This window comes from Octopus sinensis, linkage group LG23 (assembly GCF_006345805.1).
Source record: "Octopus sinensis linkage group LG23, ASM634580v1, whole genome shotgun sequence".
Taxonomy (NCBI): domain Eukaryota; kingdom Metazoa; phylum Mollusca; class Cephalopoda; order Octopoda; family Octopodidae; genus Octopus; species Octopus sinensis.
In genome coordinates this window covers 22,414,441-22,437,311 of record NC_043019.1, presented here as the reverse complement: position 1 = coordinate 22,437,311, position 22,871 = coordinate 22,414,441, and the positions used below count along the sequence as shown (strand labels likewise).

General features: G+C 39.3%; 1 protein-coding gene across 1 annotated transcript in view; it reads right to left on the bottom strand.

The window, feature by feature from the left end:
• Positions 1–3,908: 3,908 nt before the first annotated feature.
• The window catches only part of LOC115223419 (putative glutathione-specific gamma-glutamylcyclotransferase 2), a 47,542-nt gene continuing 28,579 nt past the window's right edge, over positions 3,909–22,871 (bottom strand). The window contains exons 2-3 of the mRNA XM_029793949.2: positions 7,041–7,082; positions 3,909–4,388 (exon numbers count right to left, since the gene is read on the bottom strand). Of these exons, the coding sequence (XP_029649809.1) occupies positions 4,020–4,388; positions 7,041–7,082 (411 nt within the window). The 3' untranslated portion in view covers positions 3,909–4,019. The remainder of the gene's footprint in view (positions 4,389–7,040; positions 7,083–22,871) is intronic.

Genomic DNA, 22,871 nt, shown 5'->3' with positions numbered 1-22,871 from the left:
TGTCAACTTGTTGCAAAGACCCTCATTGTTATAATTATATATATATATATATATATATATATGTAAAGTTAATCCAAACAAGAAAACAAAAACAAAAAAACAACAACGCAAGGACATGGAACAAATAAAGTATTATTGGACGCTCAGGAAAGAAGGGAAGAAGGAGGGTTTGACGTTTCGAGCGGAGCTCTTCGTTGGAAACATAGGAGAAGGGAAGACAGGGGAAAAAAAATCGCTAGTGATACAGACGAGATATATATATATATAATATATATATATATATATATACATATACTCACATCCACACACATTTATGTACAAATGCATCAATGTGTGTGTGTGTATCACCTGCTTTCCATGCTAGCATGGGTTGGATGGTTTGTGAGGACCCTGCACCAAACTTCTTTGTCTGTTTTAGCAGGGATTTTATGACTAAATGCCCTTCCTAACACCAACCACCCAGCAGAATACACTCAATTCTCTTTTTGCATGGTTTTGAAATAACATGGTCCAACAAAAAGAACTGATTATTTTTTTGTACTGTTTTTTTTTTTATTTTAACACAGTTTAACCCTTTTGTTACCAACCCGGCTGAAACTGGCTCTGGCTCTGAGTCCAAATATCTTGTTTTCGTAAGTTTTGAATTAAAATCTTCCACCAAACCTTAGTCACAATTAATGTTCCTAACACTAGCTGAATGATAACTAAGTTATTTTACTAAATTCTTTGTTATATTTAAAGTAAATGAAAGAAACACAGAGCATCTCAAAATAAATACAGTAACGAAAGGGTTAAACATCTGTCCTTGTGTGACCACTAAATTTATTGCAAGTGGCAAATAAACAATTAAGTAATATCAATCAATTATAATTTACAAAACACCGAAACTCTACGTAACATGATTAAGTAACAATTTAGCAAAATAAAAGATAGAATCCAATTTATTTTTTCTATATAGTGATCCCTCACTCTCCGGTGTGAGCGGGACCTATGCACTGTACATACCTCTGGCTGCGCATAACTGCTACATCAGACAGCGCATGGTGGCAGTTATCAGCATCAGATGTAACATGAAAGACATATCGCGTTTCATCCTCTGCATGCTGGAGATCAATTTGGCCAGAATGTGTAAAGCCTAAAAATTGCGTATCGAATACTCTCTCTTTTACTCTTTACTCTTTTACTTGTTTCAGTCATTTGACTGCGGCCATGCTGGAGCACTACCTTTAATCGAGCAACTTGACCCCGGGACTTATCCTTTTGTAAGCCCAGTACTTATTCTATCGGTCTCTTTTTGCCGAACTGCTAAGTAACGGGGACATAAACACACCAGCATCGGTTGTCAAGCAATGCTAGGGGGACAAACACAGACACATAAACACACACACGCATATATATATATACATATATATGGCGGCTTCTTTCAGTTTCCATCTACCAAATCCACTCACAAGGCTTTGGTCGGCCTGAGGCTATAGTAGAAGACACTTGCCCAAGGTGCCACGCAGTGGGACTGAACCCGGAACCATGTGGTCGGTAAACAAGCTACTTACCACACAGCCACTCCTGCGCCCTATATATAAATAGGAATGAATTACGTTCTGATAGCATCACTTTGTTACATCAGATTGGCAGAGAAGGTTTTGAAGATTTAACAATTGAAGATATTGCAGGATTAACAATTAACAAAGCTCCTAATGAAGAACAAATTATAGACAGTATTTCAGAGAATGTATATGATTCCACGTTAGTTTATAGTAGTGATGATGAAGAATTGGTTCCACTGTCTGCAAATACAATTCCAGAAGGCCTCCGAATAGCCAATAAACTTGGAAATCATTTTCTTAGAAATGATAGCAATGTTGAACAAGCTGTGCGATTCCAATGTGATTTCAAAATGATTATGGCACGTTATGAAGAATCGTATAAAGAACTAACAAAAACAAAATCACAGCATCTGATAACTGAACTCATATTCAAAACCAGTGAAACAAAAGAAACACAAGATGTTAATTTTATTCAAGATACACATGAAATATATTGCCAACAAATATCTCTAGTGACGAGTGATTTTGCACCATCGAAAAACAACAGAAAACAGGCATGTTTACTGTTTAGTAGTGACACTGAATGAGTATGTATGTATGTGTGTGTGTGTGTGTGTGTGTGTATGTATGTTTGTATGTATGTATAAATAAAAAATACAACTTGTATATGAAAATTAACATTCTTTTATTAAATATATTTGAATGAAACCTATCTATTACGTTCGCTATTTTCCAGTAAATATCGGTGCTTTGTACCATTTATTTACTTTTATGTATAATTTTACCCTCACGGGCTATCCTTTACTGGAAGCAATACTATCGTATTGCATTACTATTTTCATTGAAACTTCTTCACTGTTCTCGTTCTGTTAACGTCTTGGCGTTCAGACGAGTGTACTGGCATAGATGTGGCAACATTTGAAATATTGTTGAGGTTTATGCAGCTGATGAGGATAAATCAAATATACGTTTAGCAATCATATTTTGAAAAATCCGAAACCGGTACTGCATTATCCGTTATCTAGGTTTTTCATTTTTCAGATGTTCTTCCTAGCGGTAAGACAATTTTTTTCATGTTTGTTGCACACACGCATCTTTACTAGTACATACGCAGTGAAGCTATACATTAGCGTCGTATTTATTATGTTCGCTATTTTCCAGTAAATATCGGTGCTTTGTACCATTTATTTACTTTTATATATATATATATATTTCAAAGGAATTCAAACTGTCTGTTTTTTTATGTTTTATTTATATTCTTTATAATATTAATGTAGAATATAGAATATATAGTATATATAGTGTAAAATGAAATGAAGTATTGATTGTCTTATTGAATAGATGAAATATTGAATATCAAATATTAAGGGACTAGTATACTTTCTTGCATTAAAGCCGTCTTCAAGGTCCCAGGTTGGGACAGGAGTGTTTCATATATATATATATATACACACACACACACACTTATATACATATATGGTATTTGTCTGCTCCTTATGCAGAGTCTGACCACCTCTTGTACTTACACCTTAGATCTATTATGCCATCTGATGCGGCTTTTTAAACCAGACAATGTTTTGAAAAGATACCCACATAGATTGCATATGTGATTTGGACAACTAAGAGCTGCAGTTAAGTTCTGATCTTTGTGGATCTTAAAATGTCTTTTGAGGCCTCCGTTAGATTTGTAGACCTTATGGCATACATAGCATTGAAAGGTACACACACATACATAGATATGGATATATATATATGTCTGTATTCTGTCTTTTTAATTTCATAGTTCCAAGACTGGTTACTGGTGCTAATCACCAAATATTTCTTCTGATTCTATGTGCTTTGAATTTAAATCTTACCGAGGTCAACTTTGCTTTCTATTCTTGTTGTGGGTCAACTGAAATAAGTACTAATCCAGGTTGATTTGATTAGTGTAAGTGCTAGAGGATCTCGGGCTCAATGCCTTGTGGTATTTGATGCAACTGAAAAGAGAGAAAAGAGATGGTGATGATGAGGTATGAGGGGTGTACCCCCAAGGTACAAAAAGGTGAGTACAGGAGAAGACAGGGTCAAAGGATCAAATAGGATGGAGAGGTGGGTAGGCAAGTCGATGGGAATAAAAGAAAATAGGGGTGGGCCAATGAGAAAGAGTTGATAAGTGACTACAAAAAAAAGGAGGTAGGAGGAAAATATAATAGAATAGAATAGATGAGAAATAGGGAAATCAGGTGAAGTGTGAGTGTATGAGTGTGAGAATGAGTGGGATAAGCAGTGAAAGAAATGGATGTCAGAGATACATAGGGTGGAAACAGTGAGTGTTGTAAATAGAATATCTTGTAAATAGAAGCAAGGGATCAAGACAACGTCATTCATAATTTGCTTTTTATTGTACATTAGAAGAAAATAATGATATCTCGAGGTAGATTATTATTATTATTATTGTTAGTGTTATTATTATTGTTGTTATTATTATCATCAGATATGTGTAGATAAATGCCGAACTTTAGCTTCCAATTGGAAGAGGTGAACATCATCTGCTCCGGGCACAAGTGTTCGCATAGCGTCGGCCAAGTTGAAAAGGTAGTCACGATTGCGGCCGCTGCGTCCTTCAGCCTCAGCTATCTGTTTGGCCATTTCGTCCATTGATGCTGGGCCGAGGAAGAATGGGTTGTCTTCGGTCCCAATGTATAAGGTCAGCTCAAAAGGGCTCTTGTTTTCAGTACTGATAGGATGGAATTGCACAGTGACTGATTTGTATCCGCCTTTCTCCCTGTAGTCCAAATGGTTGCGTACACTCTCTGCATCTTCTGAAGCAATCTCATAGGCAACTCCCCACACGATAGCCTGTGGAAAAGAAAGAGAAGTTAAAAACACAACATTAAACAAACAAATTTCCTAGCTCCTACTCACCATCATATATTGTTGCTTTCAGTAAACAAACACTTGATATAGTAATGTAGACTTATGGGCAAGTAAAGAAAACCCTAGAGAAGCAAAGGGTCAGAGGACGCTTTCTGTCTTCTCCCATCTTTATCATTTTTGTATCATAATCATTCGCCTCATCAATGTCTGTGTCCAGCCCGCAAAGCTACATTATCTATGTGCTGCCTACATGGAAAATTTAATGAATAAAAGTAAAGAAAACCCTAGTGTTGCTTGTGCCATGATAAAATGCATTTAGTACATTGTAAAGTGGTGGGCAAACAAGTGAAAATGACAAAGGGTTTGAGAGGATCTTTTGGTCTTGTCAAGGACATGACAACCCTTCTATTGCTGGTGCCACAGTAAAAATATACCCAAAGGCAACAACTATTTCTTAGTCACAAAGCTTTTACTGTTGCTGCTTTTGGATGGGGTGAGTTTACAGAGTCATTACAGTGTGGGTTACAATGCTTCATGTTCTTTGTTCCAACTCTCTGCAATCTGAGTTCAATCCTGTTGAGGTCAACTTTGCTGTTTATCTGTTCAGAGTCAATAAAGACAGTGGATTAGCAAAACTATTAGAAAGTTGAAGCAAGATACCTTGGTATATTTATTCCAGCTCTTTGTTTTCTGACAGCAACGCCTGTGACAACACTGGTGCCAAGTGTATCAGACCAGCTTGGTAGTTTTTCCTTTGGATAAAAATTTGTAATGTGGAGAGGAGAGAAACTTGCCTCAATGAGCAACTGCTAGCTTTGCCTCTCAAAATATCTTGCCCAGGACTGTACATAGATGTAGATGGGTGGTCGACCTTCACCAATAAAAGCTGATATTGTAAGTGTTGGAGAACTTCTCCAAGCATGAGGGCACTATTGTCACATAATAGAGGACCATGTCTTGCTATGCATTTCAGTTTTGGCTTGATTTCTCTGACTGGGTGCCTTTCTTATCAATCACCAAACACCTTACAGATTGAACTGGGTATATTTTATTGTAGCACCAGCCCCAGAGGAGTTGTCATGTCCTCAGCAGGACTAAAAGATTCTCTCAGTCTCGTGTCATCTTCACTCATCTGCTAATCATTTTACAACGTACCAATTGCATTTTAGCATGGCACCATCAATACTAGGGTTGTCCTTACTTGCTCATAAGATTAAAGGATGCACATGACTCTATTAAGTGACTGTCCACTCAAAGCAATAATCTGACTGAGAAGGTGAGAAGAAGTTAAGAAGTTTGAGCAATAAAAGAGAACAGGTCAAAACGGAGTCCCATGTTGGTGCTATGTTTGTGCATAGGTGTATGGCTGTAGTAACTTTTTCAGTATTTTCTAGAATATGGAACTGGGGTATAAATGGATTCTTAGATAGGTTGATACCAAAAGAGTTCAAGACCTTATAATGGCAATCTGCAAACAATCATATGCTTCATAAAATAAAATGCAGGGTTTTTTTTTCTTTTTCAAAGACAGGATAATATAAAACTATAGAATAATAATTAAGTTGGTATAAATATGGTTAATGGAAGAAGTATTAAAAATTCCAATTAGTAATAATTATGTGGTTAGACAAACAGATAGTTAAGTAAGTTAGTCTTAATATAATTAACAAAGAGAGCACTAAAAAGTTAATTAAATATAATTATGAAGTTAGATAATTCAAAAGACAAATAATTAAGTTAATCTTAATATATTTAATGAAGGGAGTATTAAAAGCTAATTAGAAACAATTATGCTGGGAACCAAAGAGATAAGCACTTGAAGTTACTTTAAATATGTTTAATGAAGGGAGCATTAAAAAGTTAATTACAAATAATTACGTAGTGAGACAGAAAAACACACTCACAGATATGTAACTTAGCATTAAAATGTTTAATCAAGAGAAAACTGAATAGCTAATTAGAAATGATTATGTTGTGAGAATAAATACAGAAACAAGCTGTTACTTAATTTTAATATATTTAATGAAGAGGGCATAAAAGGCTCGTTTGAAATAATTACATGGTGAGATAAATTGAAAGATAAATATGTTAGTGTTAATATAATTAGTGATGGTAAGGCAACGAGCAGGCAGAATCATTAGTATGCTGGGCAAAATATTTGATGGCATTTCATCCATCTTTATGCTCTGAATTCAAATTCTGCCAAGACGGACTTTGCCTTTCATCCTCTCGGGGTCAAAAAATAAGTGACAGTCAAACACTGGTGTCATTGTACCAGCTTAAACCCTCCCCCAAAATTGCTGGCCTAGTGCCAAAATTTGAAATCATTATTTAAAGACAAGAGCATTAAGGCACTCCTTAAGAAAATACGTAGTAAGATTCGCTTCCCTCTTCTACTAACTATCAGTATGTCATACAATAAGAGGCTTAGATCCCTTTTCTAGTAACTATCACTACGTCACACAGTAAGGGACAGTTTTGGATCCACTTCTAGTAATTATCATTAAGTCATACAAATAAGAGGAAGTTTCTGTTCCTCTTTTGATAACTATGTCATGCAGTAAGAGAAAAGTTTGGGTCCCTCTTCTAGTAACAGTCACCATATCACTCAGTAAGAGAAAGGTTCTAACCTACCTCAGGATTATCACTTTGTACCAATGTAACCACTCTGCCTGGCTGAAAATATAGAAAATAATCAAGTCTTAGTTTGATGCTCCAGCATGGCTTTAGTCGTAATGGCAAAACAAAAAAAAAGTACTAAAACATTAACACAAAATTGTTTAGAAACCAAAGAAGAGAACACGTGATTGAGTTAATGAGGTGAGAGCATTGAAGGGTTATAGAGAAAGGTATAGAGCAGAATGTACTATAGAATGAATGAATGAATGAATAAATGAATGAAGGGATGAATGAATGAAGGGATGAATGAATGAATGAATGAATGAATGAATGAATGAATGAATGAATGAAGGGATGAATGAATGAATGAATGAATGAATAAATGAATGAATGAATGAATGAAGGGATGAATGAATGAATGAATGAATGAATAAATGAATGAAGGGATGAATGAATGAATGAATGAAGGGATGAATGAATGAATGAATGAAGGGATGAATGTACGTATGTAAGTATGTATGTTCGTTCTTTTCTGTTTTTAATTGTTTAAATTCTTCTTCTTCTGAAGGAGCTGGTTTCTAATAAAGAGACAAAGCTCCATCACTAAAGTGTAGATAACAAAAGCAACGTCACATTTTAAATCTAAGAAAAGTTTTGCATAGTTTTACTGTTCCACTTACAGATCATATTTGTAACATGCAAATCGGTTGATTTTTTTTTTTCTAAAAATCCAAACTTATCCAGACAATTAAGCATTTACTTACAAAACCAAGTGCTCCAGTTTATTATTGGTATACATGTAAATATGTAATCTGGATATAGAATCTAGAGGGAGGGAGGGTGGGAAGAAGGAAGAAAGGAAGGAAGGATGTATGTATGCATTATTTATATGTGTTTGTGGGGTAACTAAGTTATTATATATTATCACAGATATTTAGTGTGGTGGATTGCAAAAATTTTAAGAGTGGCAAAGAAAAAATATATATATAAAACTGCCTGGCAATGTTTGTTCAGGCTCCTTGTAATCTGAGTGCAAAACTTACTGAGGTCAACTTAGCCTCTTATCCCTCCAGGGTCATCATCATCATCATAATCTAACATCCACTTTTCCCTGCTTGCATGGGTTAGATGCAATTTTGTTGAGGTGGATTTTCTATGGCCCGATGCCCTTCCTTCTTGCTGCCAGTCGCACCGTGACCTGACATGTTTTTGATGGAAGACTAGGAATAAACAACATTGTTTCCATAACGGTGATCCTTGTTTATAACCAGAATGCCAAGCAAGACAAGGATACTCATAAACATACACTAACATATATATATATGTCTATGTGAGTATATGATGGATTTCTTTTACTTTCTGCTGACCAAATCCACTCACAAGTCTCTGGTAACCCTGGGGCTGTAAGTCAAAGACACTTACCTAAGGTGTCCTGCAGTGGGACTGAACTTGAGATCACATGGTTGTGAAGCAAACTTCTTAACCACACAAGCATTCCTGCTCTTGTAAAATAAACTAACAGTCAAATACTGGGGTTGATTTCATAAACTAAACTATTTCTCTCTTCAAATTTCAGGTTCTATGCCTAGGTTAGAAGGCTGCCTAACCGGAAAGTCAGTTAAAATAAGCAGTAGATTCTAAAGATCAAATCCTGTTATACAACAATGTACTCACATGTTTTTATATTATTAATATTAAGGTGATGAGTTGGCAGAATTGTTAGCAAACTAGGCAAAATGCTTAATAGTATTTCATCCAACTGCACGTTTTGAATCCAAATTCTGCCGAGGTCAACTTTGCCTTTCATCCTTTCAGGGTCGATGAAGTAAGTACCAGTTACACACTGGTGTCGATGTAATCGACTTACCTCCTCTCCCAAAACTTTCAGGCCTTGTGGCAATAGTAGAAAGGTTTATTTTATTTTTTTCTATTTTTATATAACAAATAAGAGGAGACAAAAGTAGGATCCCTGAAACTGTTGTCTTTTCATGTTGAAAGCATCCACCGCAAGGTCAAGTCCTTGTGGTGCTATGGCTTGTGTGCCTCAAAGATCTTGAGAGGTATACTGGAGGAGCGCAAGGTCTTGGTAGGGCCTTCCATGATGAACAGGACAAAGGATGGAGGCCAGACTAACATGGACTATATCTTCCCAGAGGTAAAAATGGGCCTGTATAGGGTCTACACTCCTACCTTGGTAAAAAACAGATACACATATGTAAATACTCTCACATACACACACACACAAACATTTACACATACACAGACATACATATATGTATATATATATGTGTGAGAGAGAATCGTGATGTGGTAGGAGAGAAGTGTGTTCGCATGGATGATGGTTCACTTGCGCTAAATGAGGATGCAAAGAGAGAGGTTTGGAGATACCACTATGAAAGGTTGCTGAATAAAGAAAATGAATGGGATAAAGAGAGTCTGCCGAATGTTGACCCAACAGAGGGACCAGCTATCCGAGTTGATAGTTCCGTGGTAGCTAAGGCAATTAGAAGCATGAAGACAGGAAAGCCCCAGGCCCATCAGGAATTACTGCAGAGATGCTCAAAATATCTGGCAGTGTCGGCTATAACCTAGTCACCCGTATAGTCAACCAGGTGATACACGAAGGAGTCATACCCAATGACTGGTGTGTAGCAGCGTACTAGTCAACTGCTACAAAGGTAAAGGTGATGCCCTAGATACAAATAATTACAGAGGTATCAAGCTGTTGGATCAGGTAATGAAGGTTACGGAGAGGGTCATAGCCCAACTAATTAGAGAGAGAGTTAGTTTAGATGAGATGCAGTTTGGGTTTGTGCCAGGGAAAAGCACCACTGATGCTATATTCCTGGTAAGGCAGCTGCAGGAGAAATACCTAGCCAAAGATAAGCCCCTGTACCTGGCTTTCGTTGATATGGAGAAAGCCTTTGATAGGGTCCCCCGATCCCTCATCTGGTGGTCAATGAGGAAACTAGGGATAGATGAATGGCTGGTGAGAGCTGTGCAAGCCATGTACAGAGATGCCATAAGCAAGGTTAGGGTTGGCAACATGTACACAGAAGAATTCAAAGTAGAGGTTGGGGTCCACCAGAGTTCAGTACTCAGCCCCCTCCTATTTATCATAGTCCTCCAGGCAATAACAGAGGAATTCAAGACAGGTTGCCCCTGGGAGCTCCTCTATGCTGACGACCTCGCTCTAATTGCTGAGTCACTATCAGAACTGGAGGAGAAGTTCCAGGTGTGGAAGGAGGGTTTAGAAGCGAGGGGCCTTAGAGTCAACCTAGCTAAAACCAAAGTACTAATAAGTAGAAAGGTAGGCAATCCACAAATGTCCTCAGGAAGATGGCCCTGCTCGATCTGTAGAAAAGGTGTAGGTAGAAACTCTATAAGATGTACCCAGTGTGTAAGCTATGGACACATAAGAGGTGCAGCAATGTCAAAGGTAGGCTAACTGGGAAGATAGTTTTTATATGTGGCAGATGCTCGGGAGCATTGACCTCCGAAAATCTGCAGAAAACAACTTCCGTCACTTTCCAGGGGGAAAAATTAGAAGTAGTTGATAGCTTCCGTTATCTAGGTGACCAAGTCAGTAGTGGGGGTGGGTGCGCTGAGAGTGTAACTGCTAGAATAAGAATAGCCTGGGCAAAGTTTAGGGAGCTCTTACCTCTGCTGGTGACTAAAGGCCTCTCGCTCAGAGACTGTATGATGCATGTGTTCGAACTGCCATGCTACATGGCAGTGAAACATGGGCCGTGACTGCTGAGGACATGCGTAAGCTCATGAGGAATGAAGCCAGTATGCTCCGATGGATGTGTAATGTCAGTGTACTTACTCGACAGAGCGTTAGTTCCCTGAGAGAAATGTTGTACCTAAGAAGCATCAGTTGTTGCGTGTAAGAGAGACGATTGCGCTGGTATGGTCATGTGGCGAGAATGGATGAAGATAGGTGTGTGAGAAAGTGCCAATCCCTAGCAGTTGAGGGAACCCATGGAAGAGGTAGACCCAGGAAAACCTGGGACGAGGTGGTGAAGCACGACCTTCGAACGTTAGGTCTCACCATGGAAATGACTAGAGACCGAGACCTATGGAAGTATGCTGTGCGTGAGAAGACCCGGCAAGACTAGTGAAGCCATAACCCGTGTCCCCTACCTGGGACGTAGTCAGTCCACCTGTGCATACCTTCCTGCTTGTGACACTTGTGAAGACCTGTTGAGGCAAATCAAATCAAAGTCAAATTGAATCAAGTCAAACCAAATCAAAATAGATGAACATCAATGGAATTTGTATCCCTGTGGTACCAGTGCCGGTGGCACATAAGAAAACCATCCGTACGGGACCGTAGCCAGTACCGCATCGACTGGCTTCCGTGCCGTGGGCTCGTAACAAACACCATCCGATCGTAGCCGTTCGCCAGCCTCGTCTGGCACCTGTGTCAGTGGCACATAAGAAAAACACCGAAAACACCATATCCGAGCGTGGCCGTCTGCCAGCCCCGTCTGGCACCTGTGTCGGTGGCACATAAGAAAAACACCGAAAACACCATATCCGAGTGTGGCCGTCTGCCAGCCCCGTCTGGCACCTGTGTCGGTGCACATAAGAAAAACACCGAAAACACCATATCCGAGCGTGGCCGTCTGCCAGCCTCGTCTGGCACCTGTGTCGGTGGCACATAAAAAAAACCATCCGAGCGTGGCCGTCTGCCAGCCTCGTCTGGCACCTGTGTCGGTGGCACATAAAAAACACCATCCGAGCGTGGCCGTCTGCCAGCCTCGTCTGGCACCTGTGTCGGTGGCACATAAAAAACACCATCCGAGCGTGGCCGTCTGCCAGCCTCGTCTGGCACCTGTGTCGGTGGCACATAAAAAACACCATCCGAGCGTGGCCGTCTGCCAGCCTCGTCTGGCACCTGTGTCGGTGGCACATAAAATCACCCACTACACTCTCGGAGTGGTTGGCGTTAGGAAGGGCATCCAGCTGTAGAAACACTGCCAGATCTGACTGGCCTGGTGTAGCCTTCGGGCTTGCCAGACCCCAGTTGAACCGTCCAACCCATGCTAGCATGGAAAGCGGACGTTAAACGATGATGATGATGATATATATATATATATATATATATATATATATATATATCACGTAAAAGTGCCGGTGGCATGTAAAAAGCATCATCCAATCGTGGCTGTTTGCCAGCCTCAGCTGGCACGTAAAAAGCAGCCACTACACTCACGGAGTGGTTGGCGTTAGGAAGGTCATCCAGCCATAGAAACATTGCCAGATCAGACTGGGCCTGGTGCAGCCTTCTGGCTTCCCAGACCCCAGTTGAACCGTCCAACCCATGCTAGCATGGAAAGCGGACGCTAAACGATGATGATGATGATGATATATATATATATATATATATTAGATATACTAATACACTCATACATATATATATAAATATACATACGTATACACATATACACACAAACAGAAACTCACATTCATGTATATATATATATATATATATATTATATATATATATATATATAATATATATATATATATGATAAGTATATATGTAATAATTATGCTTCTGAATCTTCTCGGCTTTCCACTTTCTTCACAGTGACATTCATTCAATCATGAATTTGATAACATTTAGTACATATTCCAAATATGTGTTAACTCTCTGTACTTTGTTACATTGGTGACACATACCAACTTTTACCAAATTGCTGACTTTCCATTTTTTTATAGAATAACTATGCTACAGAAAGTAGGTTTTGTACCCAAATTGATTACATTTCATTTTGCTTCAACTTCGTATATGTACATTTTGCTGTTTTCAATATTATTAATTCTGAGTGTGTTTCTGCGTTCCTTACATCTAAAGTAAAGAACATTTTGCACTGTTTTAATGAGTCCACATCTAATGAAGTAGTCATCCTTATGGTTGGTGATCCCCATGAAAACCATGATATTCTCATTTGTGTTCAAAATAACAACCTTAAACGTGTTTCACAGACTCATCCCTCTTATCATGCTTTCTGGTATACTCTTATTCTGTGGAATGGACAAGATGGGTATCATTTCAATATTCCTCGGATTGAACCTGCAACAGGAGTGTAGTGGGTGCGTTTTACGTGTCACTGGCACAGCGGCCAAATGAAGCTGGCAATGTCCATGATCGGTTGGTGTTTTTTATGTGCCACTGGCACAGATGCCAGTCAAGGCGGCACTGGCATCGGCCACGTTTGGATTGTGGTTTTTACGTGCCACCGGCACGTGTATCACAACTACAATTTCCATTTGATTTTTATTTTTTGATGTTGATGTTAATGTGCTTGACTCAATAGGTCTCTTCTAGCACAGCAGGTCGCCCTACGATCAAAGGTAAGCACAGAAGGCCATACTGCGACCCATGAAGTCACTTCATTTGTCAGGTCTTCATAGTCACAGCATATCTCAGAGGTGTCGGTCTTTCATCATTGCCTCTGTGAGGCCCAACGTTCGAAGGTCATGCTTCATCACCTCATCCCATGTCTTCCTGGGTCTACCTCTATCCCGGATTCCTTCAACTATTTGAGAGTGGCACTTCTTCACACATCTCTCCTCATCCATCCATAGTACATGACCATACCAGTGTAAACGTCTCTCCTGCACACCACATCCAATGCGTCTTATGTCCAGCATTTCTCTCAGGGTGCTTACACACTGTTGTGTGTGCATACTGACAATAGCCATCCAGCGGATCATGCTAGCCTCATTTCTTTAGAGCCTACGCATGCTCTCAGCAGTCACGGCCCATGTTTCACTGCCATGAAGCATGGCAGTTCGCACACATGCGTCGTACAATCTACAATTCACTGTGAGTGAGAAACTCTTTGTCGCCAGTAGGGAAAGAAGCTTTCTAAACTTTGCTCAGGCTATTCGTATTCTAGTGGTAACACTCTCTGAGCAGCCACCCCCACTACTAACTTGGTCACAGAAGGTAGCAGAAGTTATCAACTACTTCTAGTTTCTCCCCCTGGAGTGTGATGGAATCTGTTTTCTGAGTATCTGTGGTGTCTATTGCCCCTGTGCATCTGCTGGACATGAAAATGTAAATAAAACGTAAATAAAAATATAATAATAATATCCAACATTCTGACTACCTTATCATTCTAAATATACAATATCTGTACATCACTTCAAAAACTCTCTCCCTCTGTGTGTGTGTATATATATATATATATTTTTAATCCAAACGGGAAACAAAAAAAACAACAACAATGGAACAATTACAGTATTATTATTAATAGGCGCTCAGGAAATGGAATATACATATATATATATATATATATAATATATATATATATAGAGAGAGAGAGAGAGAGAGAGCTAGATAGTAAACTTAGATGTCTAAATGCAAGCTATTCGAATACAGTTCCTTAAGTTCAGGTGGATTAATCAGAGTTGTGGGTGTTGTGTTTACATTAGTTATGTATGGTCAGGATTGTAATATGTGAATGTGTGTTTAGCTGCATGTAGGCATCTGGGGATTTATTCAGTAAATTTATTTATAATGCACCCCTTTGTTAACATTATTGAGAGTGACTCTTCAGAACATAGCTGACATTTCCCGGATATATATTTGCATATTTACAAAAGATTATCTAACTGGAAGGTGAGTACTACCCTCACAGAACAACTACATTTCTTTGTAACAGAAGACAGAAAAAAATAAGTTTCACATTATGACCTGTGATTATATTATCTAACAAACTTAATATTCATGACATATTTGCGAGGGGTGCTCATTAAAGATTTCCTCTGACTCACTTCCCAAGGACTGGGATAAGTGAAACTTGGAATAATTATTAGTCCTTCTTGACATAGCCACTACCAATGGTGACAGACTTCTCCCATTGCTTTATGCAGCTGTGAAGACCTTGATAGGTTGCGTCTGGAGTCAAAATTTTACCTCAGAAATAAGTTCATCATCATCCAAAAAGTGCTCCTCCTTCAAAAAAGACTTTATGGTTGGAAAGAGGTGGAAGTCAGATGGTATGAGGTCAGAAGAGTAAGGGAGATGAGGAAGGATTTCAAAGCTGCAGGAATATGCTTTTGTCTGGGCAACAAGCGCATTGTAAACTGAGGCATTGTCTTGAAGGAGGTGGACTCCTTTAGTCAGCATGCCACACTTCTCTGGTTTGATGGCATCCTGCAATTTCGGCAGCAGAGAAGCATAATATACCCCATTAAGTGTGGTGCCCTTTGGCAGAAAATCCATCATCACTACTCTGTGCTAGTCCCAAAAGACTGTGAGCATCACCTTGCCTGCTGAGGTTTGGAAACGAGACTTCTTTGGAGATGGTGAGTTATCATGCTTCCGTTGCTTCGATTGGACTTTAGTCTCAGTTTCATAGTGATGGACTCATGTTTCATCTTGTGTGATATGTCTGCCATAAAAATCCTCCTCATTTTCTTGGCACATTGCCAAATGAGCCTGGGAGCAATTGACTTATTCCTGCTTCTGAAAAGGTGTGAGCATCCGGGGAATCCATCATGCAGACTACTTTTGCATGTGAAAATGGTTAATGTAAATAAAATAGAAAGAGAGAGAGAGAGAGAGAGATGAATAAGCAGATAGGGATAGAGAGATAGACAGACAAATAAATAAATGGATGAAATGGTTCAAAATTTAAAATTGGGGGAGGGGGTGAAATTTGAGCCCCATATTAAACTTTATAACTGTAATCATTAAACATATTAATGTGTTTCTCATAAAATGGTGTATATTTAATTCATATTTAATTATTATCACGTAAAAAACACCCACTACACTCGCGGAGTGGTTGGCGTTAGGAAGGGCATCCAGCCGTAGAAACACTGCCAGATCTGACTGGGCCTGACGAAGCCTTCCAGCTTCACAGACCCCAGTTGACCCGTCCAACCCATGCTAGCATGGAAAGCGGACGCTAAACGATGATGATGATGATGATATTTAGGGCAAACACAAGTAAAACCCAAATTCTTTTCACTTTAATGTGTTTGTCTATATTTGATTTCAATTTGCATATGTTTGTCAGTTCGTTATGATATATTTAAAGTAAACAAAATCAAAATTTTAAATTGGGAGAGTGAAATTTGAAAAGGTGTTGTTTTTGCATATTCAGGCGCAGGAGTGGCTGTGTGGTAAGTAGCTTGTTTACCAGCCACATGGTTCCGGGTTCAGTCCCATTGCGTGGCACCTTGGGCAAGTGTCTTCTACTATAGCCTCGGGCCGACCAAAGCCTTGTGAGTGGATTTGGTAGACGGAAACTGAAAGAAGCCCGTCGTATATATGTATATATATATATATATATGCACGTGTGTGTTTGTGTGTCTGTGTTTGTCCCCCTAGCATTGCTTCACATCCAATGCTGGTGTGTTTATGTCCCTGTTACTTAGCGGTTCGGCAAAAGAGACCGATAGAATAAGTACTGGGCTTACAAAAGAATAAGTCCCGGGGTTGAGTTGCTCGATTAAAGGCGGTGCTCCAGCATGGCCACAGTCAAATGACTGAAACAAGTAAAAGAGTAAAAGAATAAAAGAGTATAATATCCGACATAGAGTAAACACTATGCAATAAATATTTCTAGATGTTTTATATCACAAAAGCAAATCAAATTGTATGAATAGATCGTAAGACTGATGGGCAGAATAAAAATTTCATATAGCACTGACAGTAATTTTTGTCTTCAGGCATAGCATAAACATGTACACCAGTCTGGAAAATGCTGTAACCAGTTAATGTGTATCACTGAGCACTGAATGACAATGTGAGTTTTTAAAGGGGGTTGCTCCCACAAATACCAAAATAAGATTTGGGATTTATGGATTGGGAACAAAACCAGTACAGTGGAGACACACAAGGAAACTGAAGAAAACAAACAAGGAGGATTGTTGGACCAGAACGAGAGTAAAATAGCAAACACTACAGAAATATTTTCTTTGACAAGTGAAAAGATAGAAGAGAGTGATAGATAGGATACATCTAGCCTCTAGGACAGCCCTGAAAGAAAAGAAAGATGATCATGTGAGGAAGAGAAAGATGGACGATGGTCACGTGTGAGCAACAAGAGAGAGCAAAGGAAAAAGAGGGAGAGAGAGAGAGACAGACAAACAGATAGAAAATGGTGAAGGGGAAAGAAAAGAGAAAAGATGAGAGAGAAAATGATAGGGGAGAGAACAGTATAGGGTAGAGTTTCATGAAAAAGAGTAAGATAAACTTACTTGGAAATGAATATATGGCGTTCAATCAAATAATAATATAAGATATATATATATATATACATAATCATATATGGGTACAGGACGTCACAAACAGTAAACAACATAAAATACGAAAACAAATGGAAAACAGAACAAGTAACATAAAGAACGACACTTCATCAGTTGTTGGCTGCCTATCTACTCCTCATTTCAAGCATATATATACACACACACACATATACATATACATATATATATATATATATATATATATATATATATATATATACACACACACATATATATATATTTATATATATATATATATACACACATATATATATATTTATATAAACATACACACATATATATATATTTATATAAACATACACACACACACACACACACACATATATATCTGTGTGAGTTAGAGGTTGAGAAACCAACTAAGGGATAGTACCTATTCAATATACTGCTGGTAGTGTACCCGATTATTCATAGCCAAGTGTTGGTTATTGCATGGCAATCTTGCAACTGACTATTATATATGGGCGGGGGGGGGGGTAAAAAGTGGTTTACCCTTGATTTATACGGCAAATAAGAAAACAAAGAGGATATAAAATCGATAGACATCAGCTGGTAAACATTCCAGTATGTCTATTCATTGAAATGTATTGGATGAATACACACAAATGTATGCGTGGTACAGATTAGCAAGTGGAAAAAGCTGGTAACTTCATAAACAAAGGTGTGAAAACATACAAGCATATAGAAAGAAATGCGCAATTGAACTGCATGGGTGTGCAGGTGCAAGAATTAGCACCGGTGTATGTATTTATCCAGTACATTTCAATAAATAAATATACTGGAATGTTTACAGGCTGATGTTTGTCAATTTTATATCCTCTGTTTTATTATTTGTCATATATACATATATATATATATAAGAGGGATGACCACTAAGTGGACATCCATTATGCTAGATGTAGACCCCATATGGTCTGACCACTAAGAAAAGATTGTTCTCAGAAAATTATATGTAATATAATTTTTCTAAATCTTCAGATTTTTCAACATGCTAGGCCACTGGTTTTAAATTGATATTCATCAAATTAATATTCAATTTTTCACCCTTATTATATAAATTTATATATATATTACACATTTATACACACATATATGTAATCACAGGGATGTGAGATATAGTCTCATGGCTGGCCAGTAACAACTTTTACCTGCAATATATGGATAGTTTACGCGCCTTCACTAGTCAGATAAGGTGACACAATGTCACGTGACAACTTGCTGGGGCTGCCTGCTGGAGCCTATGCGGCAGGTATTTAAAGGGAAAAAATTGACAAGACAGTCAGTCACCGGCTGACACTTGCTGACGATACATCGAAGAGGCCAGGGAACAGAAGAAAGAAGACATGCACCCAATACCAGAGCTGAAGACACCTCCGAAAGGGGGGGGGGCACCACGTCCAAACGGTAGAGGAGTAGGGGCTGAAACCGGACGTGGTTCCTCCTGATGATGTCTTGAGCTAACTGGATCCTATAAAGGAGCTGTTGTGGTAGCAGACCATGAAACACGGTTGTAATTCCTGTTCATGCTATTGTATTAGCATTATCATGCATTTGAGATTAAATTATTTGTTTGTTTACTTTCATCGTATGTTCATGAAACAATTTTTATTTCTTTTCATGAAACAAAAGGGTGTCTCCTATTATTTTTAAGTGTATATAGTTCAAAAAGGAAAAGTGGACAAAATCAGTCTGGAAGGTAGATAGAGGGGTAGATTCATAAATTTTCAAAAATTCCTTTTCATACAAAGTTTCTCTACCATCATTTACAAGGGTGTAGAAAAAGAAAATTTGAAAGATCCCCATCAAAATGGAGAAGATCCACCTTACGTTGGTGTGCTATTCTGAAAGTCTGCCAAAGCATTCTATTGTGAAAATTACTTAGCAATAACAGACGCATGTATGCGTGTATGTACATATGTATGTTTGTGTACATATATATGTACATGTACATACATACATACATACATATATATATAAGGCCTCCGTGCTGGTGGCACGTAAAAAGCACCATCCGATTGTGGCCATTGCCAGCCACGTCTGGCCCCCGTGCCGGTGGCATGTAAAAAGCACCATCCAATCGTGGTCATTTGCCAGTCTTGTCTGGCACCTGTGCAGGTGGCACGTAAAAAGCACCCACTACACTCACGGAGTGGTTGGCGTTGGGAAGGGCATCCAGCTGTAGAAACACTGCCAGATCAGACTAGGCCTGGTGCAGCCTTCTGGCTTCCCAGACTCCAGTTGAACCATCCAACCCATGCTAGCATGGAAAATGAATGTTAAACGATGATGATGATGATGATGTATGCTGAGATCCCCTTCAGTCATGAATGACCATGAGATTGCACCTAGAAAGTTACCCTCCAGGGCACAAGTCTGGGCAATGATGTTTATGGAAGACCAGCAGTCACCCATGCATACCGGCTTCCCCCCTCCACGCCACCAGTGTTATCCAAGGGAAAGGCAAAGGCTGATACAGCTTGGCACATGTGACGTCGCAACTCATTTCAACAGCTGAGTGAACTGGAGCAACATGAAATAAAGTGTCTTGCTGAAGAACACAACACGCAGCCTGGTCCGGGATTCGAACTCACAACCTCACGATCGTAAGCTCGACATTCTAACCACTAAGCCATGCACCTTCACACACACACACACACACACATATATATATATATATATATATATATATATATACTACTGCTTGCTGCAGGGGGACTTGTAACCACTACAATATGTAGCGGCGGCAAGTCAACAGGTTGTTCTGAGACTTAACCTACAAACTTTTATTTTTGGATATAACGGGGTTACTCAGATCTGCTTGTGTTATTCGCTTCCGCTGTTTTCCAGAGGCACGTGTGAGTATCTCACTTATATTCTCTCGTAAGCTTAACTGAAGACGAACGAACACTTATGGTGTTGATTCCGAAATTGATTCAATATTAAGATAACGAAATTTAAATGTTCCAAAGGTAGAGTTACCCGCATTTCAGTTCAACTTTCTGTAGCAAGTAGATTAAATGTGGATTTCAGTATATTGGCTTTAGAAAACTTTCTTTAGCCCTTGCTTATAAGATATATATATATATATAGATATAGATACATGCACACACAGACACATACATATATATATTTGAGACTCTGAGGAGACAGTAAGGTGTTACTCAGGCTCTCAACTATGAATCCACCACATCTTGTAGCAGAAACAGCTGTAAGCTAATGAAGTTCATAAGGTAATCATTTATTCCTTTGTCATCTCATTTTCTGATATATATATATATAAAGGAATAACAATAGAGGTACAGGTGACAATCCATTACGGCCATTTCTAATGACTCCTTTAACCCTTTAGTATTTAAACCGGCCATATCCGGCCAAAATATTTAATCTGCCTTACGTTCAAACTGACCAGATCCAGGCCCTCACACCTACCCTACAATGTTATTCTACATTAAGTAATTACACCATCAAGATGGTGAAGATATGAGATAATGCACGATTAATTTAAATCAATGTGAATCAATAAGCATTATGTGTGATAGAATAATCAGAACACTAAAGGGTTAATTGATTAATGAAAACATTACATAATTGTAAAGAAACCGTTTTCGTCAGCTGAATTCATGAATTTCAAATAAAGGGCATTAAAAATGATTTAACAGTTTAAAATCCACAAAGCAAAACATTAACAGTGATTCTGCTAATATTTCAGTTGACAGAATGGATTTACGAGAATAATATATATTTGATCAGAACAGAGAAATTTAGAGGTTAGTAGAGTTTTTATGAGGGGGAAGGAATAATTAACTTTCAGTGACCCAATTATCTCTACATTGGACAAGAGAGGAGGGTGTGGCTCCATTAGTCTTAGGTTTATCTATTATGAAGTTGTTTAATGTCTACTGGCCAGTGGTAAGAAAATGATTTGAGGTCAAGTCAACCTACTAAATTATCAAAGTCATTTGTGATCGACCCAATACACAAGCTTTATCTCCACAAATCAACAAAGCAGACAGAAGGCAGTAATAAGGAAGTGGAGGATAGAGAGGGATGATATATCTTAATGCATCTCTTTTTCTTATAATTTTAAGAACCTTATAATAATTTACTCTTTACTCTTTTACTTGTTTCAGTCATTTGACTGCGGCCATGCTGGAGCACCGCCTTTAGTCAAGCAAATCGACCCCAGGACTTATTCTTTGTACTTGTTTAGTACTTATTCTATCAGTCTCTTTTGCCGAACCGCTAAGTTATGGGGATGTAAACACACCAGCATCGGTTGTCAAGCGATGTTGGGGGGACAAACACAGACACACACATATATATATATATACATATATACGACAGGCTTCTTTCAGTTTCCGTCTACCAAATCCACTCACAAGGCTTTGGTTGGCCCGAGGCTATAGTAGAAGACACTTGCCCAAGGTGCCACGCAGTGGGACTGTATTTACTTACATTTAATTTTTAATTACTCTTATTATGACTCTACTAAGTTGTAGTAGTTTCTTTTGATTCCTATGCAATGGTTCCCACCCCCATCATAGTTTAGAGCTTTGCCCCCTATAACCCTTATTCCATTATCCTTCAAAGTCTTTCTTATTAATATTATGGTAATCAGTAACGGTTGAGTCAGCTTTCTTTCTTTTTTCTCCATATCCTCCCTTCCCTGTCCTTCACTTCCTTATCCTCACCCTCTACCTTGTGGAGATAAAGCTTATGTATTCATCATCATCATCATCATCATCATCAACCCTTTCAAAAGCATGGGTTGGCCGGTTCAACTGGGGTCTGGGAAGCCAGAAGGCTGCACCAGGCCCAGTCTGATCTGGCAGTGTTTCTATGGCTGATGCCTTCCAAACGCCAACCACTCCGTGAGTGTAGTGGTGGTGCTTTTTACGTGCCACCGGCACAGGTGCCAGACGAGGCTGGCAACAGCCACGATCGGATGGTGCTTTTAATGCCACTGGCACAGGGGCGAGGCCGGCGAGGCTGGCAATGGCCACGATTGGATGGTGCTTTTACGTGCCACCAGCACGGGGGCGAGGCGAGGTGGCAATGGCCACGATTGGATGGTGCTTTTTAAGTGCCACTGGCCACAGGGGCGAGGCGAGGCTGGCAATGGCCACGATTGGATGTGCTTTTTAAGTTGCCACTGGCACAGGGGCGAGGCGAGGCTGGCAATGGCCACGATTGGATGGTGCTTTTACGTGCCACCTAGCACGGGGGCGAGGCGAGGCTGGCAGTGGCCACGATTGGATGGTGCTTTTTAAGTGCACTGGCACAGGGGCGAGGCGAGGCTGGCAATGGCCACGATTGGATGGTGCTTTTTAAGTGCCACTGGCACAGGGGCGAGGCGAGGCTGGCAATGGCCACGATTGGATGGTGCTTTTTAAGTGCCACTGGCACAGGGGCGAGGCGAGGCTGGCAAACAGCCACGATCGGATGGTGCTTTTTAAGTGCCACTGGCACAGGGGCGAGGCGAGGCTGGCAATGGCCACGATTGGATGGTGCTTTTTACGTGCCACCAGCACGGGGGCGAGGCGAGGCTGG